At 45.5% G+C, this 22,449-nt stretch overlaps 1 protein-coding gene across 3 annotated transcripts in view; it reads left to right on the top strand.

Moving 5' to 3' along the window:
* Nucleotides 1-22,214, top strand: part of jag2b (jagged canonical Notch ligand 2b) — a 39,542-nt gene extending 17,328 nt beyond the window's left edge. For 2 of the 3 annotated variants that reach the window (XM_019870761.1, XM_019870760.1), the window contains 23 exons: nucleotides 228-485; nucleotides 1,600-1,660; nucleotides 4,775-4,905; nucleotides 6,592-6,711; nucleotides 10,903-11,016; nucleotides 11,585-11,698; nucleotides 12,472-12,585; nucleotides 12,970-13,016; nucleotides 13,099-13,272; nucleotides 14,881-15,043; nucleotides 15,184-15,345; nucleotides 15,654-15,767; nucleotides 16,273-16,386; nucleotides 16,499-16,612; nucleotides 17,430-17,546; nucleotides 17,741-17,768; nucleotides 18,374-18,459; nucleotides 19,007-19,120; nucleotides 19,231-19,346; nucleotides 19,553-19,801; nucleotides 19,896-20,027; nucleotides 21,074-21,224; nucleotides 21,372-22,214. In XM_019870761.1, the coding sequence (XP_019726320.1) occupies nucleotides 228-485; nucleotides 1,600-1,660; nucleotides 4,775-4,905; nucleotides 6,592-6,711; nucleotides 10,903-11,016; nucleotides 11,585-11,698; nucleotides 12,472-12,585; nucleotides 12,970-13,016; nucleotides 13,099-13,272; nucleotides 14,881-15,043; nucleotides 15,184-15,345; nucleotides 15,654-15,767; nucleotides 16,273-16,386; nucleotides 16,499-16,612; nucleotides 17,430-17,546; nucleotides 17,741-17,768; nucleotides 18,374-18,459; nucleotides 19,007-19,120; nucleotides 19,231-19,346; nucleotides 19,553-19,801; nucleotides 19,896-20,027; nucleotides 21,074-21,224; nucleotides 21,372-21,895 (3,317 nt within the window). In that variant the 3' untranslated portion in view covers nucleotides 21,896-22,214. The remainder of the gene's footprint in view (nucleotides 1-227; nucleotides 486-1,599; nucleotides 1,661-4,774; nucleotides 4,906-6,591; nucleotides 6,712-10,902; nucleotides 11,017-11,584; nucleotides 11,699-12,471; nucleotides 12,586-12,969; nucleotides 13,017-13,098; nucleotides 13,273-14,880; nucleotides 15,044-15,183; nucleotides 15,346-15,653; nucleotides 15,768-16,272; nucleotides 16,387-16,498; nucleotides 16,613-17,429; nucleotides 17,547-17,740; nucleotides 17,769-18,373; nucleotides 18,460-19,006; nucleotides 19,121-19,230; nucleotides 19,347-19,552; nucleotides 19,802-19,895; nucleotides 20,028-21,073; nucleotides 21,225-21,371) is intronic. The other variant, XM_019870762.1, reaches the window with a different exon arrangement.
* Nucleotides 22,215-22,449: the final 235 nt, after the last annotated feature.

Genomic DNA, 22,449 nt, shown 5'->3' with positions numbered 1-22,449 from the left:
GGGGGGGGGGGGCGACGAGTGTGTAAAGGTGAAGCAATCATGCCTGATAGAATATTATAATTGCGCAAAGTTTTGAAAATCGGTGCACTGGTGGTATCAAATATATCTGTACATATGTCGCAAAAGCATAACTTCCTCTTGTTTTTTTTTTTGCACTTGACGAAGCTAAACTAGTTAACCCTTATTTTTATGGGCTGCATTTTTTATTTTTTCAACCTTCATTTCAGATGATGAGGAGCACTTGATCGAGCGCAGCTCTCACAGGGGCGTGGCCAACCCCGGCGACCCCTGGGAGACCGTCCGATACGACGGACCCGTGGCTCGCATCACCTACCGCACCCGGGTGCGCTGCGACGACAACTACTACGGCTACAAGTGCAATAAACTGTGCAACCCTCGCGACGACTACTTTGGCCACTATAGCTGTGATGAGGCAGGCACTCAGGTTTGCCTGGATGGCTGGATGGGTCCCAACTGTAAGACAGGTGAGCTACCATCCGGCGAGCATGACAAATGAAGGCCTCTTCTCGCGCACTGATCATCGCGAATGCCTCGTGATCTCTTTGTAGACTCGTTTGCCGATTGTCTGGCCCGCAGTGACGGGGAAAAAACCTGTACCTTGTAGCGCAACTTTAGCGATGTTCCCCAGACCTGTTGTTACAGATTCCGTTCGTGTTGATTAGATGTTTAATCCAGGTTTGGCAAAGCTATCGTGAGACAAAACTGAAATTGGCGTTAAAGTATGCTTCTGCTGCATGCTTGACAGCTACTAATCTGTTGGACTTGGATTGGTAAAGCGAATGTATTTCGGCGGAATTCACATCCACGCACGCAACTTGGTTACTCCAGACCAAAAGAAGCGCATTTTGGCTGCTTTGAGCGACTGTTTATTTCGGCTTAAAGAGGGACGCACGAGCTACTATGTATGATTTTTATCAGAATACTCGATTGTTTCGATCGAATTTTCAGTAGGCTCTTCAAATACAAAATTATTCAATCGCGGCAGCCCGACGCGCAGCAGCCATTTTACCGCGGAAGATTTGCTGTGCAGGAGTTTGGTTTGCTGTCTGAATTGGAGATGCCACAACGAAAATTATATCATGCATACTGCACACAGTGTTTTGCTACAAAACATTTTTTTTTGTTTGTTTTTTGCCACGTTAATAATTTGTAGGATAGGCATAAAGCGCTCCGTTATTCACAGCCGTATATTCGATCTGCTTAGTAGGGGGCCTTCTTTGCTCGCTCTTCTTCAATTAAATAGTATGGAATTCATAAAGGATTTTACATACTTTGGAAATAATTGACAGTACCGCCTTGAAACTCACAATGCCCCTACTGGTGTGAATGTCGATGGCTTCATTTGTTTTTTCAGCCGAGTTGTTGTTGTTGTTGTACAGGCAGGCTATAAAATTTTGCCCCCCTTAACCTCTAACCCTGCCCAAGGAAACATTAATCATGTCCTGTTGCACTCGCTTCAGACCAACAAGCCTCTTTCCACCCACTTGCCCTTCGATATGATTCCCTTTCTGTACTCTTTGCTGTAAATTCACTTTTCTGAATAAAACATTCATCTCTTTTTTTCCTCCCTCTCTTTAGCAATCTGCAAGCTAGGTTGTGATCCGGATCGTGGTGGTTGCACCGTTCCAGGGGAATGCAGGTAAGACGAGAGGATTCACTTATTCTCCTGCTAGTCTTCGGATTTTATTATGTCAGAGTATGTTTTGTGGTCACTGAAATCTTACGCATTGTCTTGAAGACGACATCACTGTTAGGAGGTCTACCATCCAACTTGTACCAAACAGTCCCGCTCTTGAGCAGCATCAGTATTCTTGATTCCTCCTTTCGCTCTACCGAAAGTTGCGTTGTCATCACCAAAACAAACGTGAACACCAAAACAGCAACCTGCACTTGCTGAGGTGACGCCAAACTAATCCCGAAGGGATCATTCTGAACAGTCACCCTCAGCCATGCCTTCCTTTCTTGTTCCTTTTCTTCCTTTCAGGCGTCTCCATCTCAGTTTAGCTCAGGCAATGCCTTGCCTGACGCGTTATATTTTTAGGCTGCCCAAATCCCACACAGAATACCAAGCATCTCATCGTGTTTTTTTTTTTTTTTCTTCACTTCACCACTCGAGCCCAAGACGGGGGTTGTCAGTGTGAGCACTGTAAACGTGCCGGGAATCGCCACATTCTCTCTTCATCTGCAATGCGCTTCTCTTTTTAAGGGCAAAGGTCAGACCTAAAAATACAAATTGAAAAGTTGTAGAACGCGACGTTGACATACACGGCATAATACGACCGTGTGTATTTGGAACTTGGTGCCCCTCACGTCGTCCTAATAAATCAACACCTGCTTTGTGTTATTCTTAGATGAAACGATTATTAAGAGGAGGCTTGACCTGACTGTCTCCTCACTCCAGTTAGCGGGCGAAGAAAAGGAGCGAGGCATCTTCTCCTCCTGAAATGTCAGGTCCCAGCAGACAGGAAAAGTGATATGAGTGGAGGAGCCGCAGTAAAGATTCTTCCTGCTCTGGCATGAATTTAATGAAGCCTCGGGTCACAGAAAGCATGCAATAAATCCCTTGTGATCTCCCTTTTATTCTTTTTATTTCATCCATTTCAGAGGCTTTCCCCAGTTGCTTTTTTTTTTTTTTTTTTTTTTTTGCATGAGGGCTTTGGTTGGTGCTCCATAGGGGACTGCGATATATCGGATCTTTATAACAAATGAGCTTGTTCTGACGGATTCGGCAAAGGCTTGGCGTGCCCCAAGGATAAATGGTGAAATGGTGTTGCCTGTATTTCACGACTCTGGCTTCTTTTAACACGTGGCATAGCCGTGAGTGTGGAATCCGACCCACGCCTACTTGCAGATGAGTAATGGCGCGAACACCGCCTAGATTTGATCCCGAGAAGCCTGTCGAGACCCACAACCAGAAGCCACTTTGACACTGCCTGTAAAAAAGCTGGCCTAGTTCTGCCTTTATTTCAGTGTCGCTCCGGTATGGGATGGCGGACAAAGTCAAGTTTGCAACGTTCCACCTCCGGAGGAAATACCAAAGCCGTAAAACCCCGACTAAATTCCCCGCCGTTATGTTGAAAACAATCGTTGCTGTCCGGGAAGTATTTAGACAGCGCACCAGATCTCGTATCGCATGACAGTGGGACCTTAATTTAGGAGATTAATTTGTTCTACACTCAATCTGCTCGTATTTTATTTCACTATTCCCAATTGGAATCAGGCCCTTAATCCCTTGTAGCGCCTGAATGATAAAAAATAGCCTCGTGAGTTATAAAACGCAAATCGTAATTGAAGAGAATAGAAAGAAAATATCAAGTGTAATGTCAGGACAAACGTTGTGTGTGCGCCTTTTAGAGGCGTAGCAGAGTTACTGACATCAGTAGTTGAACATCGAGGCATACGTTTTGGCCTACTGTAGCGTTTTACATTTGTCTGTTTGGCCCTTTCGATAAAAGACTGTGAAAGTACAACGGCGCTGTGGCACTTTACGGGAGAGGCAGCGTGTCTGAAGCTCGCTTGCAAGACAAAACCCAACAATTCAACTGCTTGTAACTTCAAAAACTCATAAATTGGGGCAAAAGGAGGTTGGAAGACAGGTCTGACCGCATCTCCTCGGCGAAGTTATTGACACGTTGCTGTCAGACCCCACCGAGCCGTTAAAATAGAGTGGAGCAAAGCATGCCAAGTATTCTTAGACACCCCCCTCCCCCCCAACTAAGAGACGTTCAAAGACCTTGTTTCTCACATTGGCAGCGGTGCCGTCTGCAGGAGCACCGGCTCAAAATAGAAGCCAATTGACAAGACAGCTGGCTCGACGACACCACAGCCTCGGAATAGCCCGGGTGTTGTCATGAAGCGGCAGGCGCGTGCACAGCCTCTGTAAACACACGGCCGTCTCCAGACGCTCTCAGAAGCCGCCGCACACCGTCATCTTAGGCCTACAGATCCCCCCCCGCCCCGCGCTGCCCCCAGCCGAGTCCAAACAGGAGCCTGCTGAATGTATTCTTAACCCCTCCTGCCCCGGAATGTCACCTACCTCGAAGATTAGTCAGTAGGGTTAGGATGGGTTGACCCAAAACATGATACAATAACGTTTACAAGTGTTTCAAATGCTGGTCTTTTGGGATCTTTTTTAATGGTATGAATTGAGGAAACTATCATCTGTTTTAGTGGGGTGGTCCATTATTTGTGGTAATTTGCCGGGTCCCTAACCACAGAGGAATGGATGGATGTCTTGGTAGCAACCAGCAGAGGACCGGTTGGATTCGCTCCCAACTAGTTTACTCCCTACATTGGCTGCACAATAAACGGGAAGTGAATATTGTGCTCAATGCTTGTTCCAAATAATGGAGCAATTTTGCCCAGACAGGTGAAGTGGAAGCATCATGTGTCGGCATCTCCCACAACTTGGGGTAGCTTATAGAATCCACATTTTCATCTGACTGTCACAAGGCTGCTTTCAAGCACTGACATGTTCGTATTTCTCAACACAAATATTTTACGCCAGGGTTCATTTTTGTTCTGGTTGACTCGCACATTTCAACAGGATGCGGGGTGTGATTTCTTTTTTTTTGTGTGTGTGTGTGTGTGTGTACAAGGATTTAATTGTTAAATGTTCAGGAAATGTTGGAATATCATTTCTTCTTTAAATCATTGTGAAAATCATATTTTCAAGTTGTGGTATTAAAATGTCAACTTTATTGGAGTCGGACGAATGTTGTGACATTCTTATTTTCCGTGTGTGTGCGGCAAGGTGTAACTACGGCTGGAAGGGTCAGTTCTGCAATGAGTGCACCCTGTTCCCCGGCTGCGTCCACGGCACTTGCGACATGCCCTGGCAGTGCAGATGCAAGAATAACTGGGGTGGCCTGTTGTGCAATCAAGGTATGCCAAAGGTTTTTTGTCGCCACCTCCCATGCTTCCGAAATTGGCACGCTGTCCTCCTGCAGGTACCCTCAAGCTATGTGTTCTCTTCAAGAAATAGTCTATTGACACAACATATTTATCGTCTGATCTGCCATTCGCTTTTAATTTGCCTTCGAGACACGCTGGCTCACTCACTATTCAGCAGCGAAAAACTAACCTTGATGTGTGTCACGCTGCCTTTGTCGGGTCACGGACGTCTTTGACCGGAAAATAGCAGCTGTATAGTTTTACTGCTCGTGTGATTCGAGCACCATCGGGGATACTTGATCCCCACGCATCCTCCTCGTCACTTGAGTGCACTTTGGTGGATGAGAGTGGGTCCGAAGATCCCCAGCGGAGACTCATCCCTGTTCATTTATTTAGCAGCCTTTCGTGTGACCTGCCCTTTAGGCTAATTCCGTTTCGCAAGGATCAAATGGGTTAAGTTGTCGGGGTTTGTGTGTGGGGAAAAAAAAGCACAAAGGAACAAGCCGAGCTGAGGGTATAATTTTTCTGAAATAATTGTTTCCATGGCTGATGAATAATTAACAGGGACGAGTTTCTAACTCCTCGGGCGCATCCTGTGAACAACCGCAAGCTCCGACGCCGAGCGGCAGAGCGGTTGAGGAAACACTCAGTGCTTCCCGTCAAAATGACAGCTGGTGCTCTATACTGAGCGACGACTCCGACAAGCTTCCAGGGAACTCCTGGCACCGAGCGGATGAATGTTGGCAGCCAATTAGCAAAGTTGAGGATACAGTGGAAACCGATAGCGCTCCGAGAGCTTGTCATTTTTATGGAGAAAGAAGACTTTTTTTTTTTCTCTCAGCTCCAAATAAGCATCCACATGTCGTACTCCATCTGTATATCCATCAGAGATGAAAGTCCTCCGGGTTTTCCCGGAATTCCGGGTTTTTCAAATTTTTATGAAAATCTCTCCGGAGAATTGAGAAACATTTGCCTAAAATTAATCCGGATATTAGTTGACAACATTGAACGAAGACGCGTTTGAGTTGTTGTTTTGCTTTCACGAGCGTAGCCATGTTGAGACACTAACACTAGAGATTTTCGTCTCTTTATAAACACACTTGCTAAACCCCAGTGGAACGAATAAAAGACACCGTGGACAAGACAGTTGTCGTAAAAAATATATTTGGACAAAAAGGGAAACACACAGATTGGCAGAAAAACGTGTCCGTCCGACTTAGAGTGTCGTCGCGGCTAGCTTAGCCTAGCTGTTGTGGTGTGTTACGTCGGGTGTGTGACGTCGTTGCGTCGGCGCTGATTGGTTGAAATCAAAAGACGCGCTTGCGTACATGTTTAGATGAGTGGTTGCAACAGATCCCGGGAACAACATCGGACATCTCAGTCCAGAAATGTGCAGTGCTGGGAACAGCAAGGATACTGCGCAGAACCCTCAAGCTTCCTGGCCTCTGGTAGAGGACCCGAGCTGAATGAGGGATGGACACCACCCGAGGGGTGAGACGAGCATTTTTTTTTTTTATATATTTTTTTTTCTTTTTTTTTTCGGGAATTTTCAGAAAAGTCCACTTTCATCTCTGATCCATGATGTCATACCGCGTTCCTCAATGTTTATGCTTGATCCACCTTGAAGTTGTGTGTTTGCTACATTGACGTGTCTGGTGCCATCGTTGTGCGCTCCAGATCTCAATAACTGCGGTCGGCACCAGCCGTGCGTCAACGGGGCAACGTGCTTGAACATTAAGCCTGATGGGTACTACTGCTCGTGTCCACAAGGCTACTCGGGCAAGACATGTCAGATTGGTGAGTGTTTATGTACAGCAAGGACGGACGGCCACTCCACTGAACCTTTGTGCAAGTGGAGTTGTGGTCTGAGAAAAGTAGATGAAACACGATTTTACTTTGAAAGACTTCCAACGTCTCAACTCGAGTAACGCTTTTTCTTTTTTTTTTATTATAACTTGCATCTTTATTATTTCAACAACACATAGGACCATACAAGTCTCAACATATGAATACAAAGGGTTTCGTATATTTCCACCCGTGGTTGGTTTCCACAACAACGTCCATGAATGGCTGTGAAGGTCCTTTAACATAGGAAACAACAAACAGAGATGAAAGTCCTGCGGATTTTCCCGGAATTCTGGGTTTTTCAAATTTTTAGGAAAATCTCTTCGGAGAATTTAGGGAAATTAATCTGGATATTAGTTGACAACATTGAACGAAGACGCGTTTGAGTTCGTTGTTTTGCTTCCATGTTGAGACACGAACACTAGTAACAGTAAAGAGATTTTCGTCTCTTTATAAACACACTTGCTAAACCCCAGTGGAACGAATAAAAGACACCGTGGACAAGACAGTTGTCGTAAAAATATATTTGGATAAAAAGGGAAACGCACAGATTGGCAGAAAAACGTATCCGTCCGAGTTCGAGTGTCGTCGCGGCTAGCTGAGCTTAGCTGTTGTCGTGTGTGACGTCGGGTGTGTGACGTCGTTGCGTCGGCGCTGATTGGTTGAAATCAAAAGGCGCGCTTGCGTACATGTTCGCGCTGAAGCACGCACAGCAGAGAGCAGCGGACTATCTACTGCTGAGGCTCGCTTAGCTTGAGTGGCGTCGCCACAACAGTAATATCCTCTCGCCTTGCATTCTCATGGCCTCGCCGTATCTCGGAGATTTCGAAATTTTGGCGAGAACGAAAGCCACAAATGTGTGTGCGCATATATATAATTTTTTTTTTTTTTTCGGAATTTTCAGAAAAGTCCACTTTCATCTCTGAACAAATAATGTGCAAGCATATTTGGGGAAAAAAAACAAAACACACATACAACTAAAAATAGCAAAATATTGTGATCAACAGTGACAAGTGTCCCTTTTTTTGATTTATATCCGTAATCTATAGTGACTTCTCCTGATTTGTGGTGTCTTTCTCATTGTTTTTGTTTTTGTACTCCTATTTTTCCCATCTCGTTTTAAACTTCCCTACTTGGGCCTTCAATATATATGTGAATCTTTCCAACTCAAATATTTCTCCCACTATTTCCAACCATAGGTTCTTTGTTGGCGGGTCAGTTTTAAACCATGTTCTTGTATTTAAAGTGAATTTAGTTATTTGATCTATCAAGCCCTCCTTTTCCCGAAATAATCTTCTGTCCCCCAGCAGTGTTTGAGTCAGGTATCCCTCGGCCATCACTTCAATTTCTTTCCATTTGGCTTTATACTCTCCATTACACCAACATGTTACTGCTCTGAGCTGTGCTGCACGGTAGTAATCTTTAAAATTCGGTACCGCCAATCCTCCCTTCTCCTTTGGTAACTGTAGTGTCGTCAGTCTGATCCTCGGTCGCTTACCCCCCCCAAATAAATCTCGAGGTCAGTTTATCCCATTCTGTAAATTGTTTCTGTGGTATGGGTATAGGTAGCGACTGATAGAGGTATAACAACCTTGGCAGAATGTTCATTTTGACCATTTCGATTCTGGAGCTTAAGTCTAAGACGTGTTGACCATCTCCCAAGGTCTGCTTTGATGGCTTGATTAATCTTTGTGTAATTCGTTTCAAACAGTTTGTCCATGCTTTTCGTGACATACACTCCAATGTATTTTACCGTCTCACTGTCCCATTTTACTTTGTATTTTCCCTTGATCAACTATGATGGAGTGTAGTTAAGTGCTAGGATCTGTGTTTTTGTCACATTAAGTCTGTATCCTGAGTAATGTTCAGATTCTTCCAGTTGTTCGATCAGTTTCGGGAAGCTCTCTTCCGGTTGTGTTACGTATGTTATCAGATCATCGGCAAACGGGCTCAATTTGTGTTCTGAGCCTCTCAGCTTCACGCCTTTGATGTTGTGGCTAGAGGTTCGATGAAGATATTGAATAGTGTTTGTGAGAGGCAACATCCTTGTCTAGTTGATCTTTCAAGTGTTATTCGGTCCGTCGAGTTGCCATTCACTTTCACTCTTGCAGTCGGCCCCTTATACAGTGTCTGTACAACTCTAATTGAATCTCTATTGAAGCCGAATTTCTCCATAACTTTATATAGATAGTGTACGGTGGGCCTATCGAATGCCTTTTCTGCATCCATGCTCACCAATACTGCACTCGTGCCTCCACTATATGTATTGTTGTCCTTATATTATCCTGGGCCTGTCTACCTTTGATAAAACCCATCTGTTCTCTATCTATAATTTCAGGCATGAATGTCTCGAATCTTTTGGATATAATTGAGGTATAGATCTTGTAATCGACATTAAGTATGGATATTGGTCTGTAGGTATGACATAACTCTTTATTTTTGCCCTCTTTGGGTATTATAGAGACAATTGCCTCTTTCCATGACGGAGGAATTTTGCCCTCCTTCATGGTATATCTTAGTGAAGATAGCAATAAGGGACGTTCCTGTCTAAATATCTTGTAAAACTCTGAGGGGAATGCAATCTGCAATTCTTCTACAGTAATTTCAGAAAATGTATTGTCTTCTTCCCCTATTGATGGTAATTCCAGACCCTCTAAAAATGTTGGGATACTGTCTTCATCTGCTGCATCCGGTTGTGTATATAAGGTCTTATAATAATGTTCAAATGCTTCCTCTATTTCCTTTGGTTCTTTTACTAATTCATTAGTTTTGGGGCACCTAATCTTATGAATTGTGTTTAACGCTTGTTGTACCCTTTACAGGCTGCAAAAGTGCATGCATGCCTCCGTGTCAGGCTGTTTTTCATCATGGCGTGCGTGCGTGCGCGCGCCTGCGCGCGGTAAGGGCCGATCCCGGGAGCTTGATTGATCGAAAAGTAGATCTTCGGTCCAAAAAGTTTGGGCATCCCTGGTCTACATTATAACATTCAAAGCCTGTCAACAGATTTCTAATTATTTCGACTCAGTTAACCCCCCCATCAAATACTTTTAACAGTACCCCCACATAGAATTGTTTTTTTACTCACCAACCGTAGAACTCGGAAAATGAAAGAAAGTTACGTGAATTCCAAAAGTTCTTTGGGAACAATTGCCTTTCTGTCCGAGTTCCTTGTTCCTCCGCTGCTTTGTCCTTCATTCTCCTCGTGTCATCCGAATTTTCTCGCATTTATCTCTAGGTTTTCATCCATTTGCGCGCTGCCTCCAGTCTCTGTTGTGTTGTCGGGTCCTCTTGTCCAAGGCTAGGCACCTGCCATCCTCTCAACTGCATCGCCTTCGCCGCATCCCGAGTGCTGCTGTATGTCTTCACTCCTTTGGTCCAGTGGATCCTCAGTGTGTCCGTTGCAGATTGGAACCTAATTCCCTTCTCTTTTAGAATTTTTTTTAGTCCGGCATACTCTCGACGTTTGGCCGCCACTTCCGTCGCGTAGTCATGGTCGAAGGTCACTCTCTCCTTCCAAGTCGGACACTTTCTCTTTAAGCTTTCTTTGCTGCTCTAGTGAGACTTTGAGAATTTCCTGTAGTTCTGCACTCCATTCCTCTACCAGAGATAGAGTATCTCGATATCCTTCTTTTGCGCCCGTATGTCAGCGTTCACGGATTCAAATTTACTATTAGTTTCGTCTCGCAGGTTTTCAAGCCCTTGTTTCATCTCCTCAATTTGGTTGACGATTCTGTCCAACTTGACGTCCAAACTGTGTTGTGCCATGTCCATTTTAGCTCTTATTTCTCCGAGTCCGCTCTGTAGATTAGCCTGTAATGCCGACGCCCAGCCAGGTTGTTTGTCGATGTCGCGAGCTAATGCTATGTTAGCATTATCCGCTAACGCCGGTCCCCCTTTGTCTTTGTCGTGTGTGTTTTCAGCCTGCTTCTCGCTCTTCTTCTTCTTCTTCTCCTTTCCCTTTCCAGTCGGAGCTTTGTTCATGTCCATTTTGTCCTATGTTCGAGTCGCAGCCTTCGTTCTTTTGTCTTTTTTTTCTCAGTTTTTTGCTCGTATGGCCGGGAGCTCCACGCGTTTGCAGCTTACCCTCTCGCTGTCATACCGGAAGTCGAGTAACACTTTTTCATTGTTGGTTGTTCCCGTCAGCTGAGCCCGCCTGTGTTTCCAGTCCTTGTGAAAACGGTGGTACATGCCATGAGATTTCCTCGGGCTTCGAGTGCCAGTGTCCACCAGGCTGGAAAGGACCAACCTGTGCACAAAGTGAGTTTCGACACGTGTGTGGGTGTGTGTGTGTGTGTGTGTGTGTACCTCTACGGTGCACACTCATTTAACGAATCCCCAATGCAGAAATAATTCATTGAGCATTTTTCTTTTTTTAATCAAGGTTTATTCCCAAAAAACTAACATGTCTCTCCTACTTGAGTTTGTAGAACTGACACACACACACACACACACACACAAAACAAAGAATTCAACATTGCATATGTGGCGGCTGTGCAAATGATTGTTCATTCGCACTCTAAAATCGAACAGTTGCCTGTGAATGCTGAGAAAGGCCATCACCATATTTGGAATTGCTTCTAAAATGCCGGTAATCCGAAAGAAAAAAAGAGAAAATCATGGGCCCATCTTAGATGCACATCTCAGTATGGTGTAGTGTGCCGTTGAATTTTTATTTATTTTTCTAAACATTTTTTTGAAATCCATTTATCTCATTTTTGTCACTGAATCATGATTTAAATTAAACACTTTCAAAATATAACCACAATAATTGATACCTCTCTGACAGCTTCTATCAAAACTGAAATACTCTGTTGTATGCACTCCGATTCAGACACCTGCGCTACCAACCCATGTGCCCACGGTGGAACCTGCATCGACCGGGAAGATGGCTTTGATTGCGTGTGCCCACCTAAGTGGGAGGGAAAGAGGTGCCAGATTGGTGAGTATCATGGTCTTCGAGAAGGAGCGTGTATGACTTAATGATTAAAAAAAAATTTAAATCCACATCCTCTAAAATGCTTGCAGAATTATGACCCCCAAGTCCCTCCCCAAAAGATAATAATATTGTCAATATTCTGGTAAAATGGCAGCTGCCCACTTTTATTTATTTTTTTCTCCAAGCAGACATGACAGGCGTAAGGCCAGGAAATTTACAACTGGTAAATAAAGTCGAGTGCGTGTGCGCTCGAGGGCGGGGGCGGGGGGGTGAAGGCCTGGAAAAATGATCCCAAGAGACCGTCTCAATTTACCAGCTTAGATCTCAGTTTACAAACGGCAATCGGCTTCCAGTCTTACCTGGCGTTGAGTGTGCGTGCGTGCGAATGTGTTCGGGGGTAGGGTTTCACAGAGAAGACAGGTGTGCGTGCATGCATGCGTGTGTGTGTGTTTGAGTGCAGAAAGACCCCCTGTGGACTGCCCACCCCCCACTTCACCATGCCTTTCGATATTTGAGCAGCAGGGCTTTGTTGGAACACTTTAGATGTCCGTGGGGGTGGTGGGCGTTCGTTATTTGCATCCCATTTGAGCGCGAGGAACGTTTTTGGAGATGCATTAGCAACAAACCCAAAAAGGGTTTACTCCATTTCAACACGAAAAGCAACTTTGACGATCAACAACTATAGAAATGTTTTTACGGTTGCAACTCTTCCATGTACCTCCCTTGCTTTGTCCCCATTTACGGACGCAGAGTCCTTTTACTTCCTGCTTTCACAGATGCGAATGAGTGTGCAAGAAAGCCGTGTGTGAACGCTAAATCTTGCAAAAATTTGATTGGTGGATATCACTGCAACTGTTTTCGGGGATGGTCCGGACAAAACTGTGACATCAGTCAGTATTTTCCTTCCATTTTAGTCACTTCTTTGAAATCTTCGTCCCTCCAATCTCTCAACCAGTAGTTCCTTCTTTGAGCTGCTGCTCCTAAAAGAAAAAAAAAATGTTTACATTTTTAAAGCCTTCACTCACCTTCTGGACTCACAACATAGGTATAGTTTAGGCTTACTCATTCAGTCACATGCGGTAACTTGTTCCTTTCTTGTCTTGGCAATCAAGCCCTCCTGTGTGCCCTCACGAAACCAGTTGCATGCCCACTGTGGATTCAGTGCATGAAAAGAACCTCGGCTTCACTCGCACCTTTTCGCAACTCGGCCTCGCCTCTAAACATTCCACACGCGATTTTACAACGAATGCTAATATCTGGTATTTGCTTATCAGACATGACCCGCTGCCACGGTCAATGCCTGAATGGAGCGATCTGCAAGGTTTGTCACTTTCCATTCAAAACGTCCTCATGTGATGGAAGCGCTTTCGATGACACAATCTTCTTCTTTTGGTCTTCATTAGGACAACCCACACGGTTACCACTGCCAGTGCCCGCCAGGCTTTGTGGGCACTCACTGTGAAATCCAACGGAATAAATGTGAAAGCAGACCCTGTCAGAATGGAGGCCAATGCCACGCTGTGTTAGATGGCTTTGTGTGCCAGTGCCCAGTGAAGTTTGTGGGACAACTGTGTGAGGTACGCATCGCGCGGTAGATTTAGATTGAGCCGCTCGCCAAACTTTATGAAGAATTCTATCTTTGCGCTAATTTAATAGGAAATTGCACAAGAGACGCTCTGGGATTTATGTCACCTTCCAATTAGTTTGGATTTCTAAGCGCCTCTTCCCATCGGGAATAACGGGCGATGAATTAATTTGTGTCCGGGTCACACTGTCACCACCGTCACCAATGTTGGCAGTGACATTTCAACGTTTGCAACAGCCATACAAGTGATAAATGGTGATGTGAAGACAAAAAAAAAAGATGCCACGTATCGCAGACAGTGAGGGTGTGCTCTTCTGTCTTTCCTAATAAACAAGATTCGTTCTCAAAATGACTGCACATCGACGGTGACCAAAACAAGAGTCGTCTACAGTACGGCCACCTGTCCTGGTTGTACTGGCTATCACATGATGTCTCTGTCTCCTCGCCGTAATCGTTTTATATTTAGTGTGCGTTTGAAGCCAATGTAGGTTAGCTGTGAGGAAACTGATTCTGTTCTGCTTCTCTTGGGGCCTGAATGGAGGACATTGCTGGTCAGGAGCCAATCCTGATTTAGCTTCCCCACTATATACACCGGCCTTGCTGAATGAGGTGGCGCTGGGTTGCTGCCCGCTTACTACTAAACACCCGTCCGTGTCTGCTGCGGTGCTGCCTACATGCCCGCTTAAAAAAAAAAACGTCTTTTTTGAGCAGCACATTTACATACTTATTTCCATTACCAAGGTTCATAAAAATAAGACTACCGTGACTTCTTTTTTTGTGTCCTGAAAATGGTTAGCTAGTGGTACTAATTAGCAAACATGACTAATCATATTTACGTGGCTCTCATAAGCATGTTACAATACCAATACCAGATCTGATGCAAAGAAATTCTATAATGCCCTCCAAAATGATGCCCCCCCGCCCCCCCATGTAAGTCAATGCTCTGAAAACCACTAAAATGTAATGCTTTCGTGCTCCTGGCTTTTGACCACACACATCCAAATAGTAAAGAAAATTGGTACGTGCACATGACACTTGGGTTAAAATAAACTACGTGTGACCACAGACTTCACCCACTCTGCTGACCCGCTCAAACTCTCCTGCTCAGCACCTTAAATGGCAACGGGTGCAGCCCAGCGTTTATGCACAGTAGTAATGTTTACAAAAACTTGGGAGGTTTTGGGAGGCAACCTCTGTATTGGAGTGTGTTAAAAAAAAAAAAAAGGCCAAACATGCCACCTTGGTCACGAGTAAGGTGGGCCTTTTGCTCATTTATCTTGACTTTCTTCACCGGCCCTGTCAATGTATCGCCCAAATGTGTCTGCTAACAACATCTTCATCTTCTCCTCTTCAAGCTTTTGGCGTAGACTAATTTAGCATGTCAGTGATGTTCAAACAAAAGGGTGAATCTTCTCCATAAGATTAGGCAAGGTTTCGGAGGCTTACTCTTCAACGTTTATCTTCGTAAGGGAGGGGAGGCATGAGCAAAGCGAAGCAGCTCACCGGCCAAACAATCAGTTTAGTCACCTCTTGGGATTGATACATGAAAATCTTGGCTTTATTTTGACTTCTTGAAACTGTCTCGACCGTCCCATTTCAGATGCGGCTCTCATCCCTTTCGGATGCATGCGATCCAAACCCATGTGAGAACCAGGCCAAGTGCCACAGTATGATCCAGGACTTCTACTGCGCATGTCCCGAGGGCTTTGAGGGTAAAACCTGTGATCGACCCAAGGTGGACTGCAAAACCACCCCTTGTCTAGGTGACCATAAATCTTAAAATGAAATCGTACGCCGTGTGACAAAATCCCCTTTTACTATCTCCGATTGTATAAACTGTGCTCCAGCAAACGGACAAATAGAGGAAGTTGCTGTACCGTTTCTGTTCTTTATTTGCTCGCAGTTATCGACAGCTGCACTGTTTCCATAGCGACCACCGACTCCACAGAAGTGCGGTACATCTCCTCTAACGCCTGCGGACCTCACGGGCGCTGTGTGAGCGGGGTGGCCGACAACTTCACTTGCATCTGTGACCTGGGGTTCAGCGGCATCTACTGTCATGAGAGTATGTGCAGAGCCCTTCACTAGAATGGCACTCGGATGCGAGTCTCTTGCCCGTGTCTGAATTTGCTTCCATACAAGTAATAATCGCTTAGAAATAAAGTAAAACGTCGGACAAAGCTGTGCAATGTTAGCACATGTTTAAAAACAAAATCCTGAGTCAACACCAACATGAAAGGTTCTGTCTTGACTCCTCGCCCGCCTCCCACAACATTTCAAGGAGAGTGGTTTTGTAGTTTTTGTTCCATGCTGATCGCCTACCATCTGAGCAGTTGTGAAACCCCTAACCTCTGACTCCTCTCCACGTTCCAGACATAAACGATTGCCTCAGTGGCCTATGTAAAAACGGGGGAACCTGCATTGACGGCGTCAATTCGTTTCAATGCGTCTGTCCTGACGGCTGGGAGGGAGAACTCTGCGACCGCAGTAAGTTCCCAACATGGACTTATCTGTTCGACTTAAAACAAATCCAACACTACGTGAACACTTGGGGGGAGCCCTCGGGTCACAAATAGCAGGTGCTAAATTTCATGTTCACTCAAACGGATTACGTGTGCTGTTGGTGGGTGTGCCACAGGTGATATTCTGTGATTCTAATCTTTTACCGAGATCTTAGATAGTGAACACTACAGTGCTTTTTGACTCATACGAACCGATTACACTGTATCAGTTGTCACAGTGCGCTGAAATGACCCCAATGTGATGACAATGCAGTTTTGTCATATGGCATGATTCCTTCTTGTGACTTGGCACTCAATCGACCGCTACAATCTAAACTCTTTACACAAACGGGAAGCATCCATTCTCCTCCCAGAATGCGCGCTTAGTAGTTTCCACTTTTTCTGCATGAGCAATGTGACAGGTTTTGTAACCCATGTTGGGTTTGCATATGTCCAAAATGGTCAAAGTTGTTTTTCGCCGGATTCCTCAGATGTCAACGAGTGCGAACACAACCCGTGTAAGAATGGCGGTCACTGCGTCGACCTTGTGAACGACTTCCACTGCCAGTGTGTCGACAACTGGAAGGGCAAGACCTGCCACTCGCGTGAGTCATGAGTTTTTCACACTTTTCGCTGGCCTCAAGTCCACCATGTTGCTCAGCTTTTCTATCCGTTTGCTGTTGAGGATGTGTGACGTGAGTGTGTGTTTGTGGACAGGCGAAAGCCAATGTGACGCGACCACGTGCAGTAATGGAGGCACATGCTATGACTACGGGGACACCTTCCGCTGTTCCTGCCCACCCGGCTGGGTAGGAGACACATGCAACACAGGTGGGACGCCTTTGGAATGTTCTGGCTTCCCTCGAAATGCTTGAATTTTGCAGTGGCTCTGACATGGACTTAGAATACAGTTGCAGACTATTTTTTTTTTTTTTTACACTAAAATCCGATTTTCCTCCTCCACATATTGTAAAAGCAAATAACCAAAAATGGAAACACTGTGGAGTGCTATTGAACGGGAAACCGTTTTGGATTCTTGTCGTACTTCCTATGTTGTTGCTAAAAGCCCCACCGGTGTTTGCTGTGTTTATTTCAAGTTGACATCTTTTGCTAATTAACCCTACCTAACTAGTAGACTGAGCTTCTTTTTAATTTAGGTTGTGCACACATAGTCTGTTGGTGCGAGGCTTTTAGCAGTCAACACTGAAAAGGGTCGTCTTGGTCAACATAGGTCGACAACATTTTTCAATAATCCTCTAACCCATATTTAGTGGATGGTCTGCCATTAAAGCACTTGTGGCACCAGATCTGTGGCTGAATAATGAACTGTACCGAAATTGTACTAAATCGTGAAGCTGTTTTAAACGACCGGTTGCAAATTCTCTTTGAGCGACCATCCAGCTGCGTTTTTAATGTTTTCCCTAAAGTTGCAACTTTATATTGTGTAGATGTGTACTGGAGACATGCTTTCAAGTGGTTTCAGAATTAAGGGTTATTAATTAAAAACATATTTAAGCACAGTGAATTCTTCAGGGATCGTAAAAAAAAATCACTGTGGGGGGGGGGGGTCAAACCTCATTGTGCGTTCACCAAATGCCTTCACGTTTTCCTTTTTCATAAACAAATTTTAACCTGAATCTTTTGACAGCCAAGAACAGCATATGCACCTCAACTCCTTGCTTGAATGGTGGAACCTGCGTGGGAGGAGTCAACACCTTTACTTGCATCTGCAAAGATGGCTGGGAAGGACCCACCTGCGGCCAAAGTAGGCTTTTTTTCCCGCTATTTGTCCTTCTTGTTAAATCACATCAATAAACCCCAAAATCTTTGAAGTCTCCCCATCTTTGCCAATGTCATAAAAAAAAAAAAAAAATCGTAATAAAGACAAATTAGCTGCCATGGATGTAACAATGCAACGATCACACTTCCCGCTAAAAGTCTTTTGTGCTCCTTCAACAGATATAAACGACTGCAACCCTCATCCATGGTATGTATCGTTTCCTGCCTCGCACACTCCTGTGGTGTCGTCAAAGCTACCCCGCCCATCCTCCCCTCCATTTATCCCAGCCTCCCTCCTCTCAGCACTTCAAACAGGCTTCGCAAGGCTGTAAGGGGGTGCAGGGACTCCCTAAAAGGAGCGGAAGGTGTCCTCAAATCAAGCCTCAAAGGGCCATCTCACAAGCAGAGAGCTTTGGGAATTGAATAGGGACAGGGAGAGGTGGAGTAATACCAACTACCCCGTGGTGAATGCAGGTGGGGGGTGGGAAAGCAGTGGAGGAGGTGGTGCACATGTCCCTTTTCTTTCTGTGCGACCTGGAGGGGGTGTTGGTGGGGGGGGGATGCTGGGCTGGGCTTTGAGGGGGAATGGAAGAGTGGCATGATGAGAGGTAGGCGGGGAGGGGACTGGACACGCCTATTAGCATCTGAAAGGTGGAAGCTTGTATTGATGAGTTGAATTGAGCTTTGTAACCCCCCTCAAACACCGCGCGGGCGCGCACGCACGCACAAATGATGTGCTTTGTTGCAAATGGAAAGGATGTGGATTTTGTACACTCTCATGTAATCATCATTTAATGCCTGCCCTCCTTTCAGTTACAACGGAGGCATCTGTGTGGACGGAGTCAACGTTTTCAGATGCGAGTGCGCCCCCGGGTTTACCGGACCTAACTGCAGAATCAGTAAGTACCGACGTGAGGTTTATCTCATTATAAAGCACAGTCATCAGTGCAGTTCAAACAGAACTATTGTGGGGTCGCATCATCACCAAAATCCAAGCCCCGGACGGCGCCCTCTCGGCATGTCCTTTGTTCCGAAATGCCTCCGGGGGTCAAAGGTCACCCCTCCTCTATATTCACACAGTCACACAAATGCCCACATAAGACAAATTAACCAGTGACCCTGAAATTCTTCTTCGATCCGCCTTTGTTATGGCCAGAAAGTGTCCACCTTTCCTGTCCAGCTTGAATTTGAGATTTCTCACTCCGACTGTTTGTGTGCGTCTCAAATGACGATGGCCGAAGTTTCTTGTTGACCGCGGGAAATGGGGAAGATGATGTTGTTTCACACACTTTTACGTTGAGTTTATTGTACCTCTGGCCTAAGTTTTCATTGCCTTGTGATGAAATTCAATTTGCTTTGCGGAGTATGAAAAAAAAAAAAAATATATATATATATATATATAGTGGCCAGGCTATGCATCTAATCGCTGCCATTTTTGTCCCACAGATATCAACGAGTGCCAGTCTTCACCATGTGCCTACGGCGCAACTTGTGTGGATGAGATCAACGGTTTTCGTTGCATTTGTCCACGCAGTAGAACAGGAGTCCGATGTCAAGAATGTAAATACTCCCCCCCATGTTTAAGATACATTTGCATCTATATTGACTTGGTATCCTTCATCCATGCATACGGGATGTTCAACGTGGCTATTTCATGTGTGTGTGTCAAGTCATAGGTATTGGGAAGTCATGCCCCTACGCTGGGCTTCAGTTACCTCACGACAGCCGATGGGAGGAGGAGTGTAACAGCTGCTACTGTGGCAACGGCAAAGTGGACTGCACAAAGGTGACTTTTTTGATAGCATGTTCCGCATCTGTCAATCCACAAGTCATGTTTGCACTTGTAAATCATGTCGTCAAGTCTTCGCAGAAGTTAAGAAGCTCTTTGCGGCGTGTCGGTTTAATGCCCCGGTGTTGCTTTTTATTCTCATCCGTATACAACATGCAGGATATTTGACCAGAATGTCCTCCGCACCTTTTTGTCCTCCGCAGGTTCAGTGTGGTCAACGGCCCTGCCGCCTGCCGGTCTCAGGCCAGGACGCGAGCATTCAGCCCTGCCCTGCCAGACGTAAATGTGAAGCACACAGATACCTCACGTGTTTTTCAGCTCCTTGTCATCAGTGGGGGGTTTGCGCCCAAGCGCTCACACAGACAAGCACCGAATGTCAGCCAAACAGCGGGCAACTGAACAACAACTGTGGCCGCATCACACTGATTTTCGACAAAGACAAAGTCCCGCCGGTGAGTCTCATCTTCTCGTGCTCTGTGATTTCTTGAGATGGAATTCCCTTTTTTGTATTATTGCCCGTCACTGTGATTGGATTTTTGCTCTCAGGGAACAACGGTGGAGAACATCTGCTTTGAGCTGAGGTATCTTCCGGCCACTCGAACTTCGGCTAAGGACCACACCCTTGTCCTGCTGTGTGACCTGTCTCACTCCAGTCAGGACGCCGTGGAAGTGGCCATAGTAAGTCAATGAATTCTAATCACTGATAACCATGTAAGGTGTTTTTGTCTTCTCTGTCTTACTATGCTATATCTCTAAAATCACATTTTCAGCACGCCTCCTGGACTGTGTCCTTTCCTTTCCTTGTTTATCTTCCCGAGCCTATTACCTTTAAAGGAGACATATTGTGTTCCTTATTTCAGAATTTAAAACAGTTTTCAGGTGCCCCGAGGACCTTGTCTGTCGATCAGCACTACCCAAAGATAAACAATTTCAATAGACTTAAAACACACGGGAAGAAATAAAGCCGGGTATGCGTGGCTTTCGTTGCTATGACAACCAAGAGAGGAGCGAAGAGAAAAAACGCACAGCAGCATTTTCACTTGTGAAGGTAGCACTTCATTTACTACACTAGTCAAAATGTCCATTCGATGCTTGCAAGAAAGAAATTCAATCAAATTTCCTGATGTCCCTTTAATCACAGTCATGATATTCTCCGCTCAGTATCTCAATTCAATTGTCCCTGCATTTATACAGAAAGGGCACTCTTAAGTCAACTGAGCTAAAAAGGATGTCGCAAACACGAGGTTATTAGTTGGAAACTGGAGGAGTGAAAAAGTATCCCGACTCCCCCGGCCTGTCTGGATTCAACAGCTGCAAACGAGTCACTGCACTCACCAGATCCACCCCCCGACCCCCCCTCATTGTCCAAGCCTGCTCCTTTTTGGCTCAGTCCCGACCGCTACTGGAAGCTGTGTTGTAGACCTCAGGTCCCGTAGACCGCAATGATATTGCCCCACGTTGTTTTTATTTCAGCACGCTGTTGCGTGTCTGTCTGTGATTGGGCTGCTGCCTGTGATGTAGCACCCTATTCTTTGTACTATCTGCCTGACACCTCAATATGTTCCTATCATGACTGACAAAAGGCGGGATGATTAAAAAAAAATTGTCAAATGATTACATTGATAGAACGCTCTTTCGTTGAAGCGATCATAGTAACAGTCGATGTTGTCAGTGCATCTTTTGGGACTCACAAGTGATTGCATCTTGTCTTACTCGGTTGATAGTCTTTCCAGCCTGAGGATCTCACAGACAACAGCCTAATCCAGGAGACGGCCAACAACGTAGTGAGCGCCTTGTCCAAGAGAAACAGCAGCGGCATCATGTCAGCGGTCATTGACGCCAAAGTGGAACCACTGGTCACATCCCGTTCATTTGGTGAGTACCGAGCAATAATGGCTTTAAAGGGCACCTGTATTTATCAGAGACTTAAAAATACTTTTCCACAAAAGGCGTTATTCAACTGTCACGGTGACTCTGTCATGTCCCTTCGCTGAACCATCTGTCATCTGTCCGCGCCAACAGATTACCTGGCACCTCTGTTCTGCATTCTCTTTGGTTTGCTCTGCTTCGTCTGCGTTTGCGTTTGGTGGACTCGCAAACGGAGAAAAGAGCGCGAAAGGAACGCGTGCTCGCCGGCCAACGACACCGTCAACAACCATCGGAAGGCACTTCTCCTGATGCCGGGATGTCAGCAGCAGCAGCAACAGCAGCAGCTGCTGAAAGAGAGCAACAGGGAGGCCGAGCAGGAGCGCGAAAGGCTCATGGGGCCCTCCTATCGGACGTGTGATGAAAGGGAAGAGCAGCCGGAAGGCAAGCTTGAGCTGGAGGAAGAGCTGTGCGGAGCCAAGGCGGGGAAGTACCCGGTTTACAAGTACTCCAAGAGCGCAATGCACTCCAGTGGGGAGATGATCTGCATCACGTACAGTTCAAGTTTGCCCCTCAAGGCGCCCCACCGGACCCCAGGCTACAGCCCCAAAGACAACCGCTGGAAAAATGTCAGCGCCGTCATGACTGGCCAGAAAGACGTCAGAGACCATTGTGTATAAGACGTTTCAACAATAGAGTCGCTAAGTGGAAGTGAGAAGCTGCGAGTCAGCCCCCCTGCCCCCCTCCCCTTTTTTAAATTTTTTTTTTATTTTTTGTGGGGGGACTGACTACCTTTGGGAAGAAGAAGGCTTTTGTATTTCAATAAGCCATTATTTGCTTTGTGATCATCATATTTGTCACCGTCACCTGACGTTGTGTTATGATTTAAAGCGGCACAGTGGACATCTTTTTTTTTTTTTTTCCTTTAATGATCTGCCGTACTGAAATGGAAGCGTTTTCAGGAGGTAATAGAAGCCTTCTGCAATTTCTGTTTGTAAATTTACCATTTAAGAAACAAATAATTTTTGGAAAGTAGGGGAGGGGGCTCTGTATAATTTTCTTATTTTTACAGACCATTACGTCTTTGAATAGTCTGCAGGCGTCCATGATGGGGTGGGGACGGATCTAAATTTCAAAGGCCCAGAAGGGTTTGATTGGGTTGTTGCTGTCGTAACAACGGCGGAAAATCCCTTCCTCGGTTTTACCCGCCTGAGGCCATCACACGCCAGCCTTA

The sequence above is a fragment of the Hippocampus comes genome, unplaced genomic scaffold (assembly GCF_001891065.2).
Source record: "Hippocampus comes isolate QL1 unplaced genomic scaffold, H_comes_QL1_v1.1 scaffold243, whole genome shotgun sequence".
In the NCBI taxonomy this organism is placed as follows: domain Eukaryota; kingdom Metazoa; phylum Chordata; class Actinopteri; order Syngnathiformes; family Syngnathidae; genus Hippocampus; species Hippocampus comes.
The sequence above is the reverse complement of the archived record's forward strand: the minus strand, read 5'-3'. Positions and strand labels throughout refer to the sequence as shown.